Source organism: Podarcis vaucheri (genome assembly GCF_965113315.1).
Source record: "Podarcis vaucheri genome assembly, chromosome: 15".
Taxonomy (NCBI): Eukaryota; Metazoa; Chordata; class Lepidosauria; order Squamata; family Lacertidae; genus Podarcis; species Podarcis vaucheri.
The window spans coordinates 2,271,934-2,293,829 of NC_138753.1; the positions used below are offsets into that span (position 1 = coordinate 2,271,934).

General features: G+C 51.7%; 1 protein-coding gene and 1 long non-coding RNA gene across 2 annotated transcripts; both read right to left on the bottom strand.

Annotated features, from left to right (window-relative positions):
- Positions 1-13: 13 nt before the first annotated feature.
- On the bottom strand, positions 14-20,946 carry NUFIP2 (nuclear FMR1 interacting protein 2). The gene is made up of 4 exons (XM_082201800.1): positions 20,003-20,946; positions 7,292-8,986; positions 3,313-3,345; positions 14-1,581 (listed from the first exon to the last, which is right to left on the bottom strand). The coding sequence occupies exons 1-4, from the start codon at positions 20,268-20,270 to the stop codon at positions 1,529-1,531; spliced, it is 2,049 nt and encodes a 682-aa protein (XP_082057926.1). The 5' UTR covers positions 20,271-20,946; the 3' UTR covers positions 14-1,528.
- LOC309520344 lies at positions 15,314-18,426 on the bottom strand. The gene is made up of 3 exons (XR_014214220.1): positions 17,813-18,426; positions 16,062-17,724; positions 15,314-15,800 (listed from the first exon to the last, which is right to left on the bottom strand). It is a non-coding gene; the product is annotated as an uncharacterized lncRNA (long non-coding RNA).
- Positions 20,947-21,896: the final 950 nt, after the last annotated feature.

The window sequence follows — 21,896 nt, forward strand, 5'->3', positions numbered from 1 at the left end:
TCTGCAAAAGGCAAAAAAATAATAATGACTTTATTAGAGCTTTCTACGCCATACTTGCAACCTCTTTCCGTTTCTGCTCTTGCGGTGAAAAGCTGGGGGTGAGGGGGAAGCAGAAGCAAAGCCCAGATCAAAATAAAAATAAAAATAGACAGCGGAAATCCATTAGAACAGGCCTCCCGATGTCAGACCATAAAAAAAAACATTAATTGCCTGAGGGAAATGAGCTGGGGGGGGAGAGAAATAGTAAAAGGTAAGGCCTGGTGGGGTTTTTTTTTTTTCCTTTTAGAAAAAGAAATTCCCAGATAGGAGTTGTAATGTGTGTAAACACACACACACACCGGCGTTATTTAGAAAAGTTAGCAAAGGGCGGAGGGACGAAATCACAATTTCCTTACGTTTCCAGCTTTGCAGCAGAGGACTGACGGAGAACGGGAAAAATGAAAGGATCATCCAGGGGGAGGAAAAACTCAAAAGAGTACCTACAGCCTGAACAAACTGCTTTGCTGGCTTCTTCCTAGGGATACAGTGCCAAGCGGCAGGAACGGCAATTTTAACCCCCCCCCCTGCCTTTGCCATCGTTCCCTCTCCCCCCCCAAAAAAAGCCAACCCCTCCCAAACCGCTTCTTTAAAATAAAATTAAAAACTCTTCTGGCGATCTGTAAAGTTTTGGACGGTGGCCGTCAAAGATGACACACTCCCCCCCCCCAAAAAAAACCATCATAACCGAAACGGCAGGTGTGTGCAGATGACACGACTGTAGTGATAGCATCTTTTTGGTTTCCCCTGAAGGAGAGTGGAGGACGCAGGGATTTTTAAGACCGATTTCCCCTCCACATCACACCTTCACTTCGACAAGGAGTGGGGTGGGGGAAAGAAATAACCCTCCAACGCTCCGAGCGCCCCCCCCCCCAGTGACCCTGCAGTTTTCGGTTTTAGGATTCCAGTAAAACCAAAAGCAATGGAGGGAAATATTGGGGTGCAAGGGGAGGAAAACAGAGGGGCTTCCCGGAGACTTAGTGTGTTGTCAGCCATTGCAGACTCCCGGCGGAAAAACGGCTGGAGGCCCCCCCCCCTCTCTCCTGCAGATGTCCAGAACCATGCAGGGGGGGCAGAGTCTCTACCCGTTAAGAATTCTTGTCCGGTTTCACACAGGGCGCTGGCGGGAGAAAGAAGCAGGAGTCTTTTTTTGTAAGGGGAGAGGACTCAGAACCGAAGTTTAAATAATTCCGTAACGCGAGTCTCTGCCAATTCCACGTGAAAAGTCTCGCCGTGCCCGCAGGCCCCTGTTTTTCAATTTGTTTTAAAATAACTAATATATATAGATTTATATATATTTATATATATATATAGATTTATATATATATATAGATTTGTATATATTATCCTGCGATTCTAGTTCCTTTTTTGCCCCCCCCAGAACTGCCGCCCCAGCCACCCGCCCTTCTGGATGTGTGGGGAGCTGCGAGGCTCGCGGCAGAGAGGCAACAGCGGCGGCGGCGAGAGAGTCAGCGGCCCTTCGCGGCTCCTATCATTGGTCGGGGTGATCCATGGCTTCGTCGTAAGTGATTATCCTTTTGGGGTCTGGAGAAAGGGGGGAGAAACACAGCGTGTTAGAGGGGGATTTTTCACTGGTGGCAGATGACAGAGACTGTGACCACCATGAGACTGGTGTAAAACCAAGCCAAATAAAGGTTTTATTTCAAAACAACAAAGCTTGTGGGTGTTTTTCCTGCAGGCAGAGGTCAAGCTGCAGCTTTTCTCCTTTTGTAGCCATGGCCAGCTGCAATCAATTAGCCCAGAGCTTACAAAAGCTGTCCTTAAAGGTAGAAACATGTTTCTGTGCAGAATGTCTCCCAACACAGCAAGCGTCAAGTCAGGTCCTCAAGGGCACAAACTACCTGCGTGGTCCCCTTCCCCGCCTACGCCCACTTAGATCTGTGGAACCGGCCCAAACATGGGTGGCCCTTTCTGCATTTTTAGGAAAACGGTCTTTGGAACTCCTTGCCAATTGATATCCCCGTATGCTCTTTCTGGCGCCTGCTGAAAGCATTTTTCTGTAGGCAAGCCTGTCCAGACATGTTGACATGTGTTCCATTTTCTTTTTTTGCAGTTTAATTTTTTATTATTATTTTTCCACTTTGCTGGCGGCCTCCTTCCCCCCTTCCTTACTCAGGGGAGGCTTGGGAGCTGCAGCCGGGAGGGGCGCTGTCGTCCTGCACCCCCGGCAGCCCTCGTGGGCAGCTGCTCTAGCAGCGATACCATAAGGTCGCAAATATAAGCCGCACTTTTAACTTTTCACGATTGGAATCTTGGGGGGGGGGGAGTGCAGCTTATATTAGGGCCAATACGGTATTAAAAAACGCTGCAAAAATGCTTTTTTAAAAAACGTTTTGAAAAATACATTGAGTTTTGCATAGCTCACCATCGCCATCTAGTGTCACATTTGTGTAATGGCACTTTTGCTACTTTTTTTTTTACAACGCACCTAAAACGTTTTATTTGCACCTGTACAGCAGAGTCCTGATTTTAATCACCTTCTGTGTTTCAAATGATTGCTTTTAATGGTTTGGACTGATCATTTTGTTGCATCATTATTCTTGCAAACCTCTTGCTTTTTTAAAAAATAATTAACGTGTTATATAAAGCTTATAATCAAGCAGTATATAAATTTTATGAAAACAAAGAGGTCAAGGCAGAATACCTGGTTTTCTCCCTCCTCCTGCATATTAAGCTGATGGGTGGAAACCTTCGCCCTGCAGATGTTACTGAACTTCCAGCTCCTATCAGCCTCAGCCAGCGTCCCCAATAGGATGAGGCGAGCTGCAATTCAGCAACATCTGGAAGGACAAAGGTTCCCCTCGCCTGACATAAAGCCACTGGGGTCCTTCCTACAGGAAATTAAGATTAGTTTAAACCAGCTAAACAATTAAGCCTCCCAGAGGAGAGTTCCCAAACACTGGTTTGTGGCAGAGTCTCTCTCCCTCTTGGAAAAAAATCCCATCATCCCTGGGTTCAAATTTATACAAGCAAGGAAGCCCTCCGAGGGTCCCAATGGTCTCAGCCTGATCTACACCACAGGGCTGTTGTTGATGGTAAATTATTGTGGTTTTTTTAATGGAGTGGCCCTCCCAATGTTGCTGAATTGGAATTCCCAGCATCCCTGCCCACTGGTCACGCTGGAAGGCCACAGTCCTCCCCCATCGGCAGCCGAATTTCCACACAACTCCCCCTACACAAAATAAATTAACCGGCCCTTCCTTTGCAGTGGGGCAGAGGCAAAGCAGATTGTCGTGGCCGTCGAGAGATTCTTACCTTGCTTTTTCAAATTACAAATTGTTTCCATTTCTGTGGAGAGAGAGAAGAGGGGAAAGTTAAGTATTTCAGATTCGGATCTTTGTGGAGCATTCGACAAAAGGATGTTTCTTCAAGCGATACCATCAGCCACCCCCAATTTCAACAGGATTCCTGGGATGCCAAGCACCTATTTTTATTTAGCTACACTTAAAGGCTCTCTGGTTTGCCTTGAAGAAAAGGGTCACCTGCTGAATCAGGCCAAAGAGAATAATAATAATAATAATAATAATAATAATAATAATGTTTATTTAGATCCCGCCCTCCCTGGCCAGAGCTGGGCTCAGGGCAAGTAACGCCAGTAAAATTACAATAAAAACATAATGGGGGGGGGGACAATTTAAAGTACAGGTTAAAAATACAATTTAAAATGCAGCCTCGTTTTAATAATAGCCCATAGATCAAAACCATAAGGGGAGGGAAACGTAAGGGTCAGACTGAGTCCAAACCAAAGGCCAGGCGGTACGGCTCTGTCTTGTAGGCCCTGCGGAAAGATGTCAAGTCCCGCAGGGCCCTGGTCTCTTGTGACAGCACGTTCCACCAAGTCGGGGCCAGTACAGTGGTACCTCGGGTTACATATGCTTCAGGTTACAGACTCCGCTAACCCAGAAATCGTGCTTCAGGTTAAGAACTTTGCTTCAGGATGAGAACAGAAATCGTGCGGCGGCAGCAGGAGGCCCCATTAGCTAAAGTGGTGCTTCAGGTTAAGAACAGCTTCAGGTTAAGTACGGACCCCCAGAACGAATTAAGTACTTAACCCGAGGTACCACTGTACTGAAATGGCCCTGGCCCTAGTTGAGACCAATCTATCCAGCCCAGAAAGATTGGAAAGCTGCTGCTGGTCAGAGTCAAGAAGCTTGGGATAGATGGGCAAAAGAGTGATCACGCCTCTTGGAGGCAAGATGTCAAACTGTTCTCATATGCAACAAGAGCGCCAAGAATCTTGTTAGCCCAGAAGTGGAAGCCAGAAGAAATTCCAACGAAAGAAGAACAGCAGACGAAATTAATGGACTATGCAGACAGGAAGGATTCAAAACCTGCGGGACCAGAGATTTACAGAAGATTGGAAGAAGCATATGAAGTATTTGAAGAGCAATTGTAACCAACAAATTACGCTACAAGAAGTTTTGTAAGGAGAAATATACAAAGTGTTACAAAGTAGAAAAAGATAAGAGATATTGGTTATGAGTTTTAAATGTATGTAATAGGGAAAGTAAGAAACGCATCCTAAGAGATTAGATTGGAAAATTTTCAGGCAGGACTGATGGAAGTAGAAAAATTGAGTAAGATGTAAAAGTATGTTGAATTATTGTTGAAAATGGTATGTTAAAAAACTAATAAAAATTTATATTTTTTTAAAAAAGAGTGATCACGCCTCTTGGAGGCATCAAAACACCACTCAGCAAAAGAGGAGTGCTCTGATTTTATTTCTGACCAGCCCGTTAAAAGGGAAGCAGCCTGCGTTGTCCAAGATTTGGAGAGGAAGCCTTCTCCTCTTCCTCTTCCTCTACAGGGTCCTGCCTTGGGCAGCTTTACTCTTGAAGAGCCTGCTCAGCTATAAGGCAGCAGCTTCCTCTGCCCAATGGGACGGTCAAGACACAAGGCACTTCAACTCTCACGCCCCCTGCCAAGGGCTCAGCCTCGGCTGTGGTCCTTCCTGGTGGATGCCCTCAAAAAGCATCGCTTTGGGAAGGACCCAGGCGGCAGGTGGTGCTCCGGTGGCGTCTCAGAGGAACAAAGGGGGCTGCCTTAAACAGAGCCTAGCTCAGCATTGTTGGCACTGACCAGGTTTCAGAGACGTTGTCGAGAATTGAACCCGGCACCTTCAAAGCGGACGCTCTGACGTCGGGCTGAGGCCCTGCTCTTAATGTCAAGGCCTGCTCCGCATGCAAACCTCTCCCTGTGACTCTGAAGCAGCTCAAGTGTTGCTATAAATACCCACCTCCTTTTTTGCGTGTGTCAGATATTCATTGAAAACATATCACTACGCAGTTTGGAAAAAGAGCGGATGTGGTGAGCTTAGACCCATACACAGAATGGCGGAGTTGGAAGGGGGAAGTGCAGGAGTCACAGCGACCCAAACTCTCTTTTGTTCCTTAACGGCTTCCGTTACCCCAGATGTTGACAGGACTCCGACTCCTAGTGGCCAGCAAAGCCAGGGACAATGATAATAAGGAGTCAGGAGACCAGAAACTTCTGGAGGGGGTTGCCGCCTCTGGTACCCCTGCCCAACAGCCCCCGATCTGCAAAAATTGTTACTGGTGTAGCCATAAACCGGCTAGCACTTTTGCAAAGTCAAGTAGGGTCTGATATGGTTTCAAATTGGATAGGGAACCTGGTGCTGAGATTCCTGCAATGCGCTAGATGTCCCTCACGGTCCCTCCCAATTCTACAAGGCTATGATTCTAAGTCAGCCTTGGCCCCTTTCTGCTCCCAGAGAAGATAACCTCCACGTCTGGACGCAGTCTACCTTATGGAACCAGCTGTTGCGGTTCAAAAAGACGACTGACATCTTTGCCCCGCTAACCACCTTCCCAGAAGCACCCCTCTGCCCCTATCTGGCACTGGATGACATCAGGGGTGGGGAACCTACATGCCCCCCCCCCCCAGGTACTGGAGCTCCAAATCACATTTGGGAAAGATGGGAGTTGTAGTCTAGCGGCGCCTGGAGGGGCCGCCAGAGGCTCCCCCTCCCTAATCTCAAAGGAAAAGGACAGCTGAAGATGCCGAAGGGGGCGTCAAGAGAAAGCAAGGCTCTCCCCCACCATTCCACCCCCCCAAAAAAAAACCTCCTTCCAGGTGGGGCTGATGGAGTTGTAGTTGAAAACACCCAGAATGTTGTCAGGTTGGCAGAGGCCACCATAAGAGAGCAGCGAGGCCACCTCCACGGCTGAGGGGGGTCCCTTTGCAAAACTGCTACTTCCCCCCCTTACACTACTGAGGCTTGTCCTGGACCCCCTGAAAAAGACAACTTTAGAACCAGATTTTCCCCACACTGGCACTTGGGCACCTAAGCAGCTCCCACCATTGGTGAGTTCTGCACCCTGGAAATCACTGTTGCTCCTGAGACCTGGTGGCTGCCACAAAACACAGCAACCCATATTTTCACTTTTTTTTTTTTTTTTGCAAGGAAAGGGGACACGGAAAATAAGGAGCCCCTGCTGTCTTAAAGTACTTATAGCCTTCCTCTCTTAACATTTTCACTGGGATGGGACAACGAACACGTTGTTGTGAAGTGCTGCAAGCTACAGTACGATTTTTACTGCATGGTATTTGCATGGTGAGCCGTCTTGGGGGGTCTGCAAGGCAACCTATAAAGAACCAACAGCGTAACGCAACATCTGGATAGGAAAGGAACAGGTGTTTTCCCCACATCCTTAGGCTCCAGATGTCGGAATGGCATGGGGCAGGAGAATCGGGGGGGGGGGGACAGTGTTGGATCTCTCTCTCACACACACACACAAATACAAAGAGGCAGGGGAGAAAATAAAAAATGAATAAATAGGCATGTTAACGATGCTCTAGCAGCCTCAAATAAGAAGTGAGATGCTTCGACCGCCCATTTTCTCAGACCGACACTCCAACCAGACACATAATCTATAAAACCATTTATCTTCCGACATCCGCACGGCTGTTTCTCACTACAACACCTGCCCACTTGGATATTTCCCCCTGACAAAAAGCGCCCCAAAACCAAGTGGGGTTTGTCTCTTTCCTCCTCCCTCCCAGCCCATTTTCCTTTAATGCTGCGTCCTTTGAGATTGTAAAAGGCCTTTTTTTTCACTTTACTTTTCCCCCTGTCAATGGTCTGCATGCTGCTCTGGGACCCCGTTTTTCTCCGTAGAGCATGATTTAAAATAAAAAACCGTTCCCCAAACCTGCACTAAATCCAGACAGAACCGGAGCCTGAAGCAGGACACCAACGAAGATATAGATTTACCTTGAGTGTGATATAGAACAGCCGCCCTCAGGTCAAAATCACCCCAACTCTCTTTCCTTCCTAGGCCACTCTGGCACCTCAGTTCTTTGGCGGAAACTAACAAATGGTTCGTGGGCGAGGCCAGACGCCTCTCTACGTGGCAGTCCTTGGAGAGGAACACAAAGGTGCCACCCGCTTCGGCCTGGCACTGCCCGCCGGGCCGAATGGGCTCCGAGAGGAAGCCGCCGGCTGCCTCGCCCGCAGCTGCCAGCTTCAGGATCCTGCCAGGCAGCTGCAGGCTAGTCCGCTTGTCCAGCTCGTAGGCCTTGGGGAAGGCGGGCGGTTCGGGCCCCAAGGGAGCGGCCTCGGCCCCCGGGGGTGCCAGGGCGGCCGGGCACTCCCCCTGAAATGTCACCTCCGCAGCCTGGGGGCCTGCCGGCTTCCTGGCACCCGCCTCTGGGCCGGCGCTGGGCTCGTTGATGAACGACAACCCCCACTGGTTCTGGAAAATGTCGCCCAGGCTCTTCTGGCTGGCCTGAGGCGGCGGCGGCGTCTCGGCTTGCGCGGCGGCGCTGAGGAGAGCGGCTTGCATATTCGACGGGTAGATGAACAGGCTGGATTTGGGCAGCGGAGGCTCCGCCGGGGCACCCCCCAGGCCCGCCACGTCCAGGGGCCCCGCCTCCGAGGCCAAGAGGACCCCACCGGGCACGAGGAGGGGCTGGGGTCCCCGGTCGGCCCCCGCCAACACCGGCCCGTTGGAGAAGCCGGCCGAGGTGACGGATTTCATGGCGGACATGGGGACCTGCGAGAGGCGGCCAGGGGGCTGCGCCTGGGTTTCGGCGGCAGACGACGAACACAGGGAGGAGGACGAAGACGAGGACGAGGACGAGGAGAGGGTCGGGGAGGAGGCGCTCTGCGCGGCGGCCTTGTTGAGGTTCTCCTTGACTTTGCTCGCGTAGCTGATCTTGGGGACGATCTTGGCGCTGCTGTTGTCCACCGGGAAGACGGGGGGAGGCTTGAAGAGCGTCCAGGAGTCCTCCTTGGAGGAGGCCGCCGGCACGTGCTTGCCCTTCGGCCGCTCCTCGAACTTCTTGCCCGCCGCGGTGCCGGCCTTCCCGTCCGAGTTCTTCCGCGGCGGCACGTCGCCCGGCTTCCCGCGCCCGGCCTCGCACTTCCAAGCCGGCTTGGGGGCATCCACCCTGGCCCCCGCCTTTGCCTCCCCGCCCTCGGGCTCCTGCTTCGAGGCCGCCATGCTGGCCGAGGGTTCGTGCGGCGCGGCCTGCGCCAGGCTGAGCGCCTCGCAGCCCTTGGCGCTGTTGCGGCGCCCCTTCCGCTTCTTGGGGGTGGTGTAGCTGCTCTCTGAGCCGCTGCCGTCGTTGTCGGCCCCCCTGGCGACGTAGCCGTTGGCGATGTACCCCGTGGAGACCATGCCGTTGGGGATACAGAGGGCCTCAGGCTTGTCGGGGGACCGGCCCTCAAAGCCTTTCTCCGGCTTCTTGTCCGCAGCCCCTTTGGAGACAAAGCCCTTGGGCTTCAGCCCCAGCTTCCCAAAGGCACCGCTCCCCTTCACAGTCTGCTTGAGCGCCAGGGCGGGGTCCCCGGGGGTCTGGCTGCCGTTGGGAACCCGGGAAATGGGGCTGGCCGCAGCATCGCCCCCGTTCAAGCTCTTTGGGGGGGACTCCCGTTCTCCAACGCTGCCATTGAGCTCGCCGTAGCCTAGGAGGGAAAGAAAGGCAGAAGCGTTAAGGTCAGAGGCTGTGCTGTGTTTGTATCCCACCTAGACTGCCCTCTTGTCCGCTTTCAACTGGGACTTTTAGGGTAGACAGCCTCTGCGCCTGGAGGCTCACCACAATCATCGCCCGCAAGTAGACACTTGCTGGAATCAGGGTTAGAAATTAGCCAGGCACCAGGTGCATTTTGCGACTGGCGTGGGTCCAGTGGCAACCATTTGAAGATCCCTGGATGCCAAGTTGGCAGCCGGGTAAAGCAAAATGGATCTGAAATACTGCCCTGGAAGCTTGAATTTGTTTTATTCTGGATTGTTTCATTTGATGTTCTAGTGTGTTGTCAACTGCACTGAGATTTGTACTTTAAAATATAAAGTGGTATAGAAATGGAATTATTATTAATAATAATAATAATACTTCCAACGTGAAAAATCCTGGCACCTAGACATTCCATTTATGGCAACCATAACCTAGGTTTAACGTGCTATTTGGTGATCAGATCATATATCCGAGTTTTAACACTGGCTGTAAGCTGGTTGGGTCAGACTCACAGGGGAAAGGCAGCATATTAAAGAAACTCAGTCCATCAAACATTATTGTTATTATTTATATTCAAGAACATCTGGGTACAGAATGATACAGTTCCTGCCCTCCAACCTAAGGTGCCAGGGTGGGTTACCACAAAAAATAATCGATCGATTAATTGCACTTATATTTCACCTTTTTCTTTGAGGCAAGGTAGCATATGTGGTTCTCCCTCAAACTCTTACACATGAAGGAGCTAAAAGTTGCTTTTGCTCCTGTTAGAATACCAAGCACTCCAATCTATGTGCTCAGCACCCAGGTACGTCTGTTATTTATTCATTTTCCCTCAAGATTTGCACGGGGGACAGGCGTACGATAGGAGCACGGACCTCAATGGACCACACAATGTGGATGCGCCAACCCAAACAGATTCACAGTAGTAAAGGCACTGGGGACTTCAAGCCTGGACTCCCGCAAGGCACTCTACGTGGGGCTCCCCTTGCACCTGATCTGGAAGCTGCGGTCAATGCAGAATGCTGCAGCACGGTTGCTGACAGAAGTGAGACCCACAACACAGGGGCTCAGAGATCTGCGCTGCGTGCCCACTTGCTGCCAGGCCAAGTTCAAGGCGTTACTATTAGCAGACAATGTCCTTGCCAGCTTGGGACCAGAGATCTCCTTGCCCCATATAAGCCCACTTGACAGCTTCGCTCTGCGGAAGCGGCCCTCTTTCGGGTGCCACATAATCCCCGTTTCACATCTGTAAGGATTAGTGTGGCAGCCCCTACACTCTGGAACTCCCTGCCACTTGACGCCAGGCAGGCGCCTTCGCCGTACTTTGCAGCAACCGCTCAAAACATGCTCATCTAGGCAAGCCTATCCAGAAACGCAGAACGCCCTCGTGTGTATTTTAGCTTATCGCTAATTTTATTTTATTAATGTTTTTAAATGCTCGTTTTTTAACTGGGGTTTTTTTTGGGGGGGGGGTGTTGCATCTCCTGCCCTCTGGCAATGGGGCCCACAGATTCCCCGCGGACTGCAGAGAACTTGGGGGCAGAGCTTCCGTCTTATGCTGAGTTCCGGAGTGGGTGGAAACGTCTGCCTGCTCCAAAATTCAACATGACTCAAGAGATTCCCCCCACCTATTCCCCCCCCCACAAGGTGGGAGCACAACTCTGCTGCGCCAAGCACAATGCCAAAAACCTCCCAACTGATGGAAACAGGGAACTTTTGGTGCTGAGACGTGGCCCTGCTGTTCCCAGACAAAAAAAATTATCCATTCCAGGTAGGGCCGGGGAAGACTCTGCCTGAACCCCATTGCACTGAGCTGGGCGGACCAACTCTCTGTGTACTCCGATCAAGGCAGCTTCCTGCGTTCCTGGATGCACCTAGGACCTTGTGAATTCAAAACAGATGCTCCACAGCTGAGCCACAGCCCATGCCCAGGAGACCTCAGGCTTATGCGGGGAGCTTTCTAACACAGAGTAAATCCATGGGCGCCTCAGCATTGTATTTACTGGAGATGCCATTAGGGATGGAACCAAGAGCCTTCTGGTTGCCAGGCTGATGGTCTCTACCCCTGAGCTATGCCCCTATGCCAGGGGTCAGCAAACTTTTTTCAGCAGGGGGCTACTGTCCCTCAGACCTTGTTGGGGGCCGGACTATATTTTTGGGGGGAAATGAAGGTATTCCTATGACCCACAAATAACCCAGAGATGCATTTTAAATAAATGGGCACATTCTACTCATGTAAAAACACGATGATTCCTGGACCATCCAAAGGCCGGATTTAGAAGGTGATTGGGCCAGATCCAGCCCCCGGGCCTTAGTTTGCCTACCCATGCCCTAAAGGTAAAGGGACCCCTGACCATTAGGTCCAGTCGTTGCTGACTCTGGGGTTGCGGCGCTCATCTCGCTTTATTGGCCAAGGGAGCCGTAGTACAGCTTCCGGGTCATGTGGCCAGCATGACTAAGCCGCTTCTGGCGAACCAGAGCAGCACACGGAAACACCATTTACGTTCCCGCCAGAGCCGTACCTATTTATCTACTTGCACTTTGATGTGTTTTCGAACTGCTAGGTGGGCAGGAGCAGGGACCCGGGTGGCACTGTGAGTTAAACCACAAAGCCTAGCGTTTGCTGATCAGAAGGTTGGTGGTTCGAATCCCTGTGATGGGGTGAGCTCCCGTTGCTCAGTCCCAGCTCCTGCCAACCTAGCAGTTCAAAAGCACCAATGCCCTATGCTCTCCAATTCCTTCCCAAATAAAAATACCATGCGAAGGCACGAGGGAAACTGGAACCGCAAGACGAGCCCTTATTTTAGTTCAGCTGGTAAGAGCAGGAGACTTTTAATCTCAGAGTTGTGGGTTTGAGCCCCATGTTGCGCACAAGATCCCAGCATTGCAGGGGGTTGGGCTAGATGACCCTTGGGGTCCCTTCCAACTCGATGATTCCATGATCTCTGTGGCAATTGTAGAGTTTGAAAGGATCGCAAGGTCCATCTAGTCCTAACCTCTCCCTTCCAAGGGAGTCTGTTCCACCGTCAAGCAGCTAACACTTAATTTTCTGCATGTAGCTATTTGCCTTATAATACAGGAGAGAGCAATGAGCTGATGATGCAAGCTGCCCCCTGTTCACCACCGTCCCAAGTGGTCCATCCCAAGAACTACGGACTAAGAGAGGGGACAAAACACCTCCGAGCAGCAGAGGCTGCTCCCAGCTCCAACTTTAAGTGGATTAGGCCAGGGCACCAGCCATTTCCACAGCCTGGAAACTGCTAAGCGCGCAGAGACTCGGCTGGCGAAGGATCTTTTCTTTCTGTTAATATTTATTCTGCCACTGCTGTTCTTTAGAAACGTTTAGAGAGAAAGAGAAGGCACATGGGCATAGCAGTGTTGCACTGGGGGAAGGTGATGAACCGGTAAGACACTTGAGAACCTAAGGAGAGAAAACTACCAGGATCAGGCCCATCTAGTGCAACGTCCTGTTCTCACAGTGACCGGCCAGATTCCTGTGGGAAACCTGCATGTAGGATGCGAGCACAAGAGTTCCCCGCAACTGAGATTTAGAAGCAGGCAGAGAGTAGCCATCGTGGCTAATATCCATTAATACCCCTCCCCTCCACTGATTTGCCCAATCCTATTTTAAAGCCATCCATCCCGGGCTGCCACTACCTCCTGTGGCAGCGAGTTCGAAAGTCACCAAACAGACACCGCAATTCAGAAATGCAGGGCTTGGGAACCAGGAGCATCAAAACCCCATCCCATTATTATTTTACATTCTGGTCCAGATTTTCCAAGTATACAAACAGAAGACGCCCTTGAGGCAGGGTTCGAAATTAGCAGGGCGCCAGGCGAATTTTGCGCCTAAAAATTCTCCATTTGCGAGCGCCTCAAAAAGACTGGGCACCATTTTTTTGCTCCTGGCTGACACTCCAGGATTACGGAAATGTAGGCCCTTTGAAGCCTCGAAGTAACTGTTAAGGACAGACAATATGTCAAAGAGTTTAACAATAAAGAGTAGAGTGTTTTGAAAACTGAAGTACGGTACCAGTATTTTTATTGTCAACACCAAATTAAACATGCGTTAACAATTTCTGCTAAAAAAGTGATACCAACAATGTGTTGCTTACGTCAATTGCAAATTAATTCCTGCTTATCAAAATAATAAATAAATAGTTGCTGACTCCCCACCAAAATGGCAACTAGACGTTCTGTTTGGCGCCCACAACTCCGGTCCCAGGAGCCATTTGGCTCCTAGCTTTTCCACTCTAGTTTCTAACACTGCCTGGAGGCAGTGACCCTCCAAGGTGTGATGTTACTACAACTCCCAGCACCCCCAGCCATTCTGGTTGCTGGAAGTTTGAGTCCAACAGCATCTGGAAGGCCACACAGGTCATCTCCCCCCCCCATCCCCGAGCTACAGCCCTTTTCCCTCAAAATGCAGCAAGTTTCCAAACCTGATGGCTATGAATCAAGGATTAAAATAGGAAACTGCCTTATGCAGAGCCCATCTAACTTGGTACTGTCTACACTGGCTGGCAGCAGCTCTCCAGCTTCAGAAAGGATTCATTCCCAGTCTGACCTGAAGATACCAAGGACGGCATCTGGGACCTCCTACATGCAAAACAAATACTCCAGCCCTGAGCTATGGCCTTTTCCCAAATGCCACCTCCATCCATGACCACTGGCCATGCTGGCTGCTGGGAGCCCGAAAACATTCCAAGGATCTCACAGGGAAAAGACACCAATCTTTTCTCCACTGGTTTTCACCACGTTATTAAGGTGGTTTTCAAACTTCAGAGAACTGGAACCACTTCTGCATTTATCCATCATCCAGCCCGGACACCGAGGTCCAGCACCGAGGGCCTTCTCAGTGGTGGCGCCCACCCTGTGGAACGCCCTCCCAGCAGATGTCAAGGCAATAAACAACTATTTTACTTTTAAAAGACACCCGAAGGTGGTCCTGTTTAGGGAAGTTTCTAATGTTTGACGCTGTATTGTTTTTGAGATTTGGTTGGAAGCCGCCTAGAGTGGCTGGGGAGACCCAGTCAGATGTGCGGGGTATAAATAATAAATTATTATTATAATATTATTTAGGAAACCAAAGACCTGCTACAAATCTCGGCGTGCTGCAAATGATTCTAGGACGCATTCTGCGGGGTGCAATCCAAACAGTGTGGAGTTTCCCCACTAAACCAAGGGTGCGGCCCAGAACACATCCAAACCGCATCTCAGCGCAGAGAGCCAGCTGTCCAGAGAGGACAAAAACTGGCTTTCGCGATGGCCACCTCTGATGAGCCCCAGAACCCAGTTTGAAAGCCAGGGGTGCACCCATGACTTGCAGGTATGGCAGCACCCTCTCCTTTCATGCAAAGCGAAGGGTGCCAGGGTTGACTATGTTGACGGATGTTGAGCTTCCAGTGGGGGGTGGGGAGAAGAGACTTCAGGCCCCAAATGCAGCAGTTATGTGGCCACAACGGCCCAGCGGCAGTGTGGGAGATCAGCCCATGCCAACGCAATGGAGGAGAAATCTGTGATGTGTGCAGGGCAAATGGCAGGTGTTTGTTCTGGAGAGATCTCCTCCAACTTTGATGCAACATTACAAAGGTCAAGAGGCCTGGGAAGGGTGTCTTTTGCATTTGGGAGAGATGAAAGTACTGTAAATCGCTTAGAGGTGCCTCAGAGGAAGCTATTCTCAGAGGATAAATTGAATAATAATAATAATAATAGCCAGCCACCTTGGACTCCTTTGGGAGGAATGGTGTGATATAAATTGACCAAGAACATAAGAAGAAAGAGGCTGCTGGATCAGGCCAATGGCCCATTTCAACCAGAATCCTGCTCTCACTGGGGCCGACCAGATGCCCATTGTGGGAAACCCACAAGCAGAGACCGAGAACAAGGGCACTTCCCCCTCCTGTGGTTTTCAGCAACCAGCATCCAGACGCACTGCTGCCTCTGACTGTGGAGACAGGGCAAAGCCACCATGGCTGGCGGCACTCGATATACCGCATTTTTCGCTCTATAAGACGCACCAGACCACAAGACGCACCTAGTTTTTGGAGGAGGAAAACAAGAAAAAAAATATTCTGAATCTCAGAAGCCAGAACAGCAAGAGGGATCGCTGCGCAGTGAAATCAGCAATCCCTCTTGCTGTTCTGGCTTCTGGGATAGCTGCGCAGCCTGCATTCGCTCCATAAGACGCACACACATTTCCCCTTACATTTTAGGAGGGAAAAGGTGATTCTTATAGAGTACTTTCCGGTAATTTCCTCCTCCAAGAATTTGTCTAATAGTCTTTTAAAGTCACCTCGGTCGGTGGCCATGCCTGCCTCCTGTTCCATAGCTTTGACGCTGTGCTGTGTGAAGAAGAACTTTCTTTTACCTGTCCTAAATCTAAATCAGCTTCACTGGGTGTCCACGAATTTCAGTGTTATGGGAGACGGAGACAAACTTTTCCCTATCCATTTTCTCCATGCATAAACACATAAACTTCTATCATGTCACCCCTAAGCTGAAAAGCCCCAAATGCTGCAACTCCTAGGAGTCTCGCTCTATCTCTGGATCACCTTGGCTGCCCTTTTCTGAACAGCTTCCAACTCTACCATATCCTTTTTGAGGTGAGGCAACCAGAACTGCACACAGTAAATAAATATTAATGTTATGAATGTCATGAATAAGATCCAGGATCTCTGGTGGACCCTCTGTTGGGAAGCACAAGCTTTTGAGCTTCCCAGAACTTTCAGGGATGCAATATGTTACTGCATCTTTTTAACCTACTGTATTTTTTTCTCCATGAGGCTCACTTTTTCCCTCCTAAAAAGTAAGGGGGAATGTGTGTGCGTCTTATGGAGCAAATGCAGGCTGCGCAGCTATCCCAGAAGCCAGAACAGCAAGAGGGATTGCTGATTTCACTGCACAGTGATCCCTCTTGCTGTTCTGGTTTCTGAGATTCAGAATATTTTTTTCTTGTTTTCCTCCTCCAAAAACTAGGTGCGTCTTGTGGTCTGGTGCATCTTATAGAGTGAAAAATACGGTACATTTGTCTTCGACCTGTGAAGGCCTTGGGATGACAAACCTTCCACATGATGTTGGACTACAACTCCCATCATCCCCCACAGCAAGCAGACCCAAAGGTCAGGGATAAGGGGAGCCATGGCCCAGAAACATCAGGAAGGCCAAAGGTTCCTCACACCTGCACTAAGGCGAGACGGGGCCTTTTCAACGGCAGCACCAAGCCTTTGGAGCATCGTCCTGCTGTTAACATTTTACTGTGGAAAACAGGCTTGCAGGCCTGCCTTTTTAAGCAAACCTCCAGGTCAAATTAGCTTCACTGCTGCAAAATTTTGGGGTACAAAATTTTGCTTCTGCCTTTAAATATTGTTACTGGGAACCATGTGAAGAGTTACTGACCTATAAACAATATATAAATTTCTGTTGCTATTTGTATTATTACTATTTCGTACAAATACCCATCTGTGTGTTCGCGCGCACGCTGGTTCCTGACTAAAACAACCCAAAAGAGAGGAATCGAATCAAAGATTTTCCCCACAAGTCCTCTTCTGTCCACTTACTGAAGATTTATTTGGAGAGACAGGATGGGGAGAGTTTTCTACAGAACAGGGACACCAGTGTCCTCACACCTTCCTAACCATGAAAGGAAGGTTTTAATGGATCACTAAAAAGGGAGAGGGGAGTTTACGGCTCCTGGACCACCTTGCACACTTCATGTCTGGGGGCTCACTATTTCAGAATTGGTCACTTATAATGCCCATGAAGAGAACGCAGGGAGGCTTCATTCAAGTTTTTTGCCAGTTGCAGGGTAAAGATCTGGACCACGCAAAATCTGGCCAACATCCTCCTCAAAATGATTTTAATAGGAAATGCCCCATATTGTATTGGCTTAAGGGACATAACTGAGGGTTGGGTTTGTTTCTTAAGCATTCATGTTTTCATACAAAAATACTATGGGAAGTGGTTGCCTCAGCTGAAGAAAGCAGCTGCCCTACAAGGAATTTCATCTAGGGCAGGGATGTCCAACTTCCAAGAGTCTGCGATCTACTCACAGTATTAAAAAAAACTAGCAGTGATCTGGCCATTGTCACTGGAAGATGGACCAGAGTTGTTGAACTTTTTGGGGGGAAATCAAAGTTCTTGAGCTTTTTTAGGGGGAGCGGGAATTGACCTAGGAGGTGGCGATCTACCTGGGACACCCCCATAATCTATCAGTAGATCGCGGTCTACCTGCTGGACATGCCTGATCTAAGGGGAACCTGGAGACTTCCAGATGTTGCTAGACCACGGCTCCACCATCCCCGAACCACTTGCACACTGGCTATAGGAAGCCCAGCAACTTCCAGGGGGCCACAAATTCCTCTGACCTGGCCCAGAACTGTCCACTCTTCCAGGCAGTTAGTGCTCAAAACATTTCAGGAAGAGGCATCCCTTGGACCTGCTTAAGGGACACATCCATCCCCCAAAAAAATCCTGGGAACTGTAGTTTGTTAAGGGTGCTGAGGAGACCACCAGGAGATCCTTCCCAGAATTACAACCCCCAACATCCTTAACAGACCACAGCTCCCAGCATTTTGGGAGGTGGATGGGATGGAGAGGGCCATGACTGTTCAACTGGTGAAAGGGGGCTTTAAACTCTCTGTCCAAGACCTGCCTCTTTCCCCATGGCACCCACAGCTCAAGTCCTTGCTATACATTTGGATGCTCCGGTACCCACACAAATCTTCCCAGACACTTCCACAACAGAAGCCCTTGTGGCATTGTGGTCAAACGGCACACTAGGTCTAGGAGACCTGGGTTCGAATTAGCCAAGAAGCAAATATTTCTCTCTCTCTCACACACACACACACATACCCAGCCTCATTGCAAAGCTTTTGCAAGGATAAAATACAGCAAGAATCCCTAAGCTCCTATGAGTGGGGTAGTAACAACCATGGAACAAATCCATTTTGGGAGGTGGTGGGCTCCCCTTTGCTTAGGCTTGGCCACCCTGGTGCCCCCCCCCCCAGATGTTTTGGACTACAACTCCCATCAGCTGCAACCACGTTATCCAAGGCTGAACTAGATGACCTTTGGAGCTCCCTTCCGCTCGCACGACAGAGATCATCATTAGGGAGAAGTTGTTGATAATTAGAAGAAAACAAGCTGTTGCAGCTTAAAAGCACCGGGGTTCAAAAATCATCTCCCCCACCCCCACGCTAACCAGGTGACCTTGGGAGCAATCACCTCTTCTTCCTCTAGCCAGTCTACCTGGCAGGGCTGTTAGGAGGGCAAAACCGGGTGAACGTAACACACGACCACAAATCCCTTGCAGGGGAGGGGGAGGCAAGACTTTCAACCATAAATCTTAAAGCCCCCCCCAAAAAAAAACCCTGCCTGTCCTTCGCAGGTTTCCCGGTCTGCCTTGCGCCCCTAAAAACCCACCCACCCCCGTCTCCCCAAAAGAAAGCCCCCTTCCTCCATCCCGCGCCCCCACCCCAAAAGCCCCTTGTTGCTTCCAGACATCCTCCCGCCGCCGCCGCCCCCCAAAACCCACCAAGCCCCCGACCCTGGCGGACAATGGCGCGGAGCCGGCCGGGGCCCATCTAGGCCCGAGCCAGGCCAGGGCGGTGGCGGTCTCGGCGGCTCTCCTCCCGCCCAACATGGCGGCGAAGGCCCCGGCGGAGGAGGAGGAGGAGAAGGCCCGGGAAGGAGGCGGCCTCGCCGGCTGCCAGGCCTCGAGAGCACGGGGTCCCTCCCGGCCCCCCGAAAGGGCCGGCAGGAGGGAGGAGGCCTGGGCGGAAGACCCGGGTCTCTGCGCTCCGCTGCCGCCGCCTCTTCCCGGGCCCAGCCAGGCCCAAGACCCCCGCCCCAAACACAGCCCCCTCTTCTCCCCCAGGAGAGGAGAAGCACCGCGCTCGGGCCTAAGCGAGGCCAGCCTCGGCCTCGCCCCCAAAGTACACATTTAAGCCCCCCCCCAATACACACGCCATCATTCCCAGCCCCCCAAGCCATGGTTCACATATCCCCAGCCCCCCACCTCCATCCCCGTCCTGGCTTGAGAGTCTCTCTCTCCCGATCCCAGGCAAAATAAGAGATATTTGGGGACCAGCAGAGGGACCCCAGCCCTTCTTGGTCGCCCTAAACCCCCTCCCATACATTAACTAAGGGTCTATCCTGACTCGGACTGGGGGTCCCAGGTATTTCCCTCATCTCCTCCCAAAAGGTGTAATGTTGTGTCTGCGGCACGAAATGCGCCCGCCACCAGAAATAATCTGATTTTTTTCTCTCTCTCCATCCCCAAAACAGCTCCCACATTTCAGGTTGTGAAGGTCCGAGTGTACCCTGTTAAAAAGTGAAAGCAAATAAAAACCCTCTCTACTGCCTTCCCGATTCAGATCCGGGATGTGATTTTTCCTCCCCCAAAAAACAAGAAACCACGAATCCCACCACCATCCTGGTTCTGGCCGGGATCCAGTGGGAATCTCCCCCTCCCAAACCTTCCTGGTAGCATATTTTTAATCTTCTTGTCCCCAAAGAACGAGCTGCCTTCCCTCCTCTCAGGCCCCATCCGAGGCAAGCCGTGGGGAGACCAACGCCGCTCAAGGTCTGGGGTGGCGAGGCACCATGGAAACACCGGGGTCTGGCTTTCTCCCCCCGCCCCCAAAAAGGCCCAGATCCATACCCCCATCTACTTCTGCTCCCGAAAAAAACAACCAGCCAGCTCCCATCCGATATCCAGAAAGCCTTTTCCTCCCTCCTGGCAAGGGGGTCCCCCTCGGCCTCTCCAAAGCGCGCAACACGCCCGGAGACCTCCAGCCGGGATCTCCCACCCCCCAAAAAAGAACTCGGAGGTCAAGACGCTTGGCCCCCCTCTCAACCGCCCGCATGCCTTGCCCCCCCCCAGCCCCGATATGTGTGCCCCCGACCGGCGGCGCCGCCCTCTCCACCCCTGGCCGGCTTTTTGCGCGCGCCCTGGGCCGCCGACCTGCTTTCTTCCTGGGCGCGTCGGGCTGCTGGCCTGCTCCTCCTCCTCCTCCGGCGCCGTGCTTGGGCTCATGCTTGAGGGCTTGCAAAGGCGCCTTCGGCGGGGCCTTGGCGGGCGCGCTGCCCTCGGCCAGGTGCTGCTGGTGGTGCTGGTGGTGGTTGTGGTTGTAGTAGTAGTAATGGTGGTGGTGGTGCTGGTGGTGGTGGTGAGGCGCCTGCTGCTGCTGCTGTTGCTGCTGTGCTGGCTGATGGCCGGGCTGCTCCTCCATTGAAAAGCCACGGGGCCTCCGGATGATGATGGCGGCGGCGGCGGCTGGCTCTCCCCCCACCCCCGATCCTTCTGGCGCCCCCCTCTCTCCGGATCCTCCCTTGGTTGGCTGCACCGTCCGGGAAAAGGGGAGTCTCTCTCGGCTCGCGCGCTCGCTTCCCGGACGCCCCTGCCCACAGCTCGCCGGGGGGAGCGCGGCGCGCAACAGCCAGCCACCCAGCCCGTCTGCCGCTCCGCTCCCGGCCTGGAAAGAGAGCTGGGGGGGGTGGAGGGGGGGAATCCAAGCAGACTGACAAGCGATCTCCAGCAATCAAGAAGCTTCCGGGCCTCGCTGGCCCCGCCCTAGCCAGACCCCCCTTTGGTTTTTTGCGCCCCCTTCTTCTCCTCCGGTATTACTTCCCAAGTGCCAAACTCCCTCCTCCTTTCAGCACCATCATTCTTGGCACGGGCTGGGGGGGGGGTCTCCTTCCCGAGGTTTTTTTTTTCCCTGGGCTGCCCCGGGCTGCTTTCTCCGGCCAGATCCAACGTCAGCACTTCGGAGTCTCGCCTCCTTCTTCCCCGGCAAGCCGGCGTTGGCGAAGCGGCGGCGGCGTTGGCGGCGGCGGCTCCCCTCGATCCGGCTCTCGCTTCGCCAAAGGCGCTTTCGCACGCAGCCCCGCCGCCGCTGCGCGCGCTCCCGAGCCCGGCCTGGGTTTTCCCCGCCCCCTCCGGCTTCCCCACCCCCCCTCCGCCCGCCTCCTCCCGGCCCCAGGAAGGGAGACGTGGAAAGCTGGGAGCGGACGGGGCGCCACCCGCGCGCGCGCTCCTGCCTGCCGCCCGCCTCGCCGCCGCCGCCGCCCCTTTCTGGAGCTTTCGGGGCTTTGCTGGCTGCCGGGATGGACGCGGCGCGGCTTGGGGCTGCAAGGAGGAGCAGGAAAGAATAGAAAGTTGACAAAAACAAGGGAACCCAAGGCGATCCTGAGAGGAAAAGGGATCCGGGTCTGTTTTGCAATCCTCTGTGGTCACGATCAGGGTTTTGTCCATTTCCCTTTTCCGGAATGATCAGGGTTTTGTCAATTTCCTTCCTCTCTCTCTATATATATATATCCACACAGCCACATATATTTATTCCAGAATGGGAATGGGACATTATCCTGATGTGGATGTGTGTACATGTGTGTATGCTGTTGTTATTATTATTTTATTATTACTTGGTCTTTATCGGTCACTTGTTATCTAATAACGTCTCCAATAGACTTACATTATTGTTATTATCATTATTAATTACCCACCCTACACCCCTAAGGTCCAGGGCGGGTTACAAGTAAAACACAAATACAGTACAGTAATTAAAACAGTTTAAATAACTTACACAAACATGTATGTATATGTGTGCGTGATATATAATTTAATTATTTGTATTTATCTATTGCACTTCTATCCCTTTTTTCCCCTCCAAGGAGGTCAGGGTGGTACATACTTGATTCCTCCCCCTCAATTACGCCCCACAACCACCCTGTGCGGGCAGGGACTGACCCCCAAGGTCATCCTGGGAGCTTCATGGCTGAGAGAGGGATTTGAACCCGGGCCTCGTCCGACACTGACCGCTGGCTCTTCGACTGTGTATATGCCTGCAGACTAGGCAGAA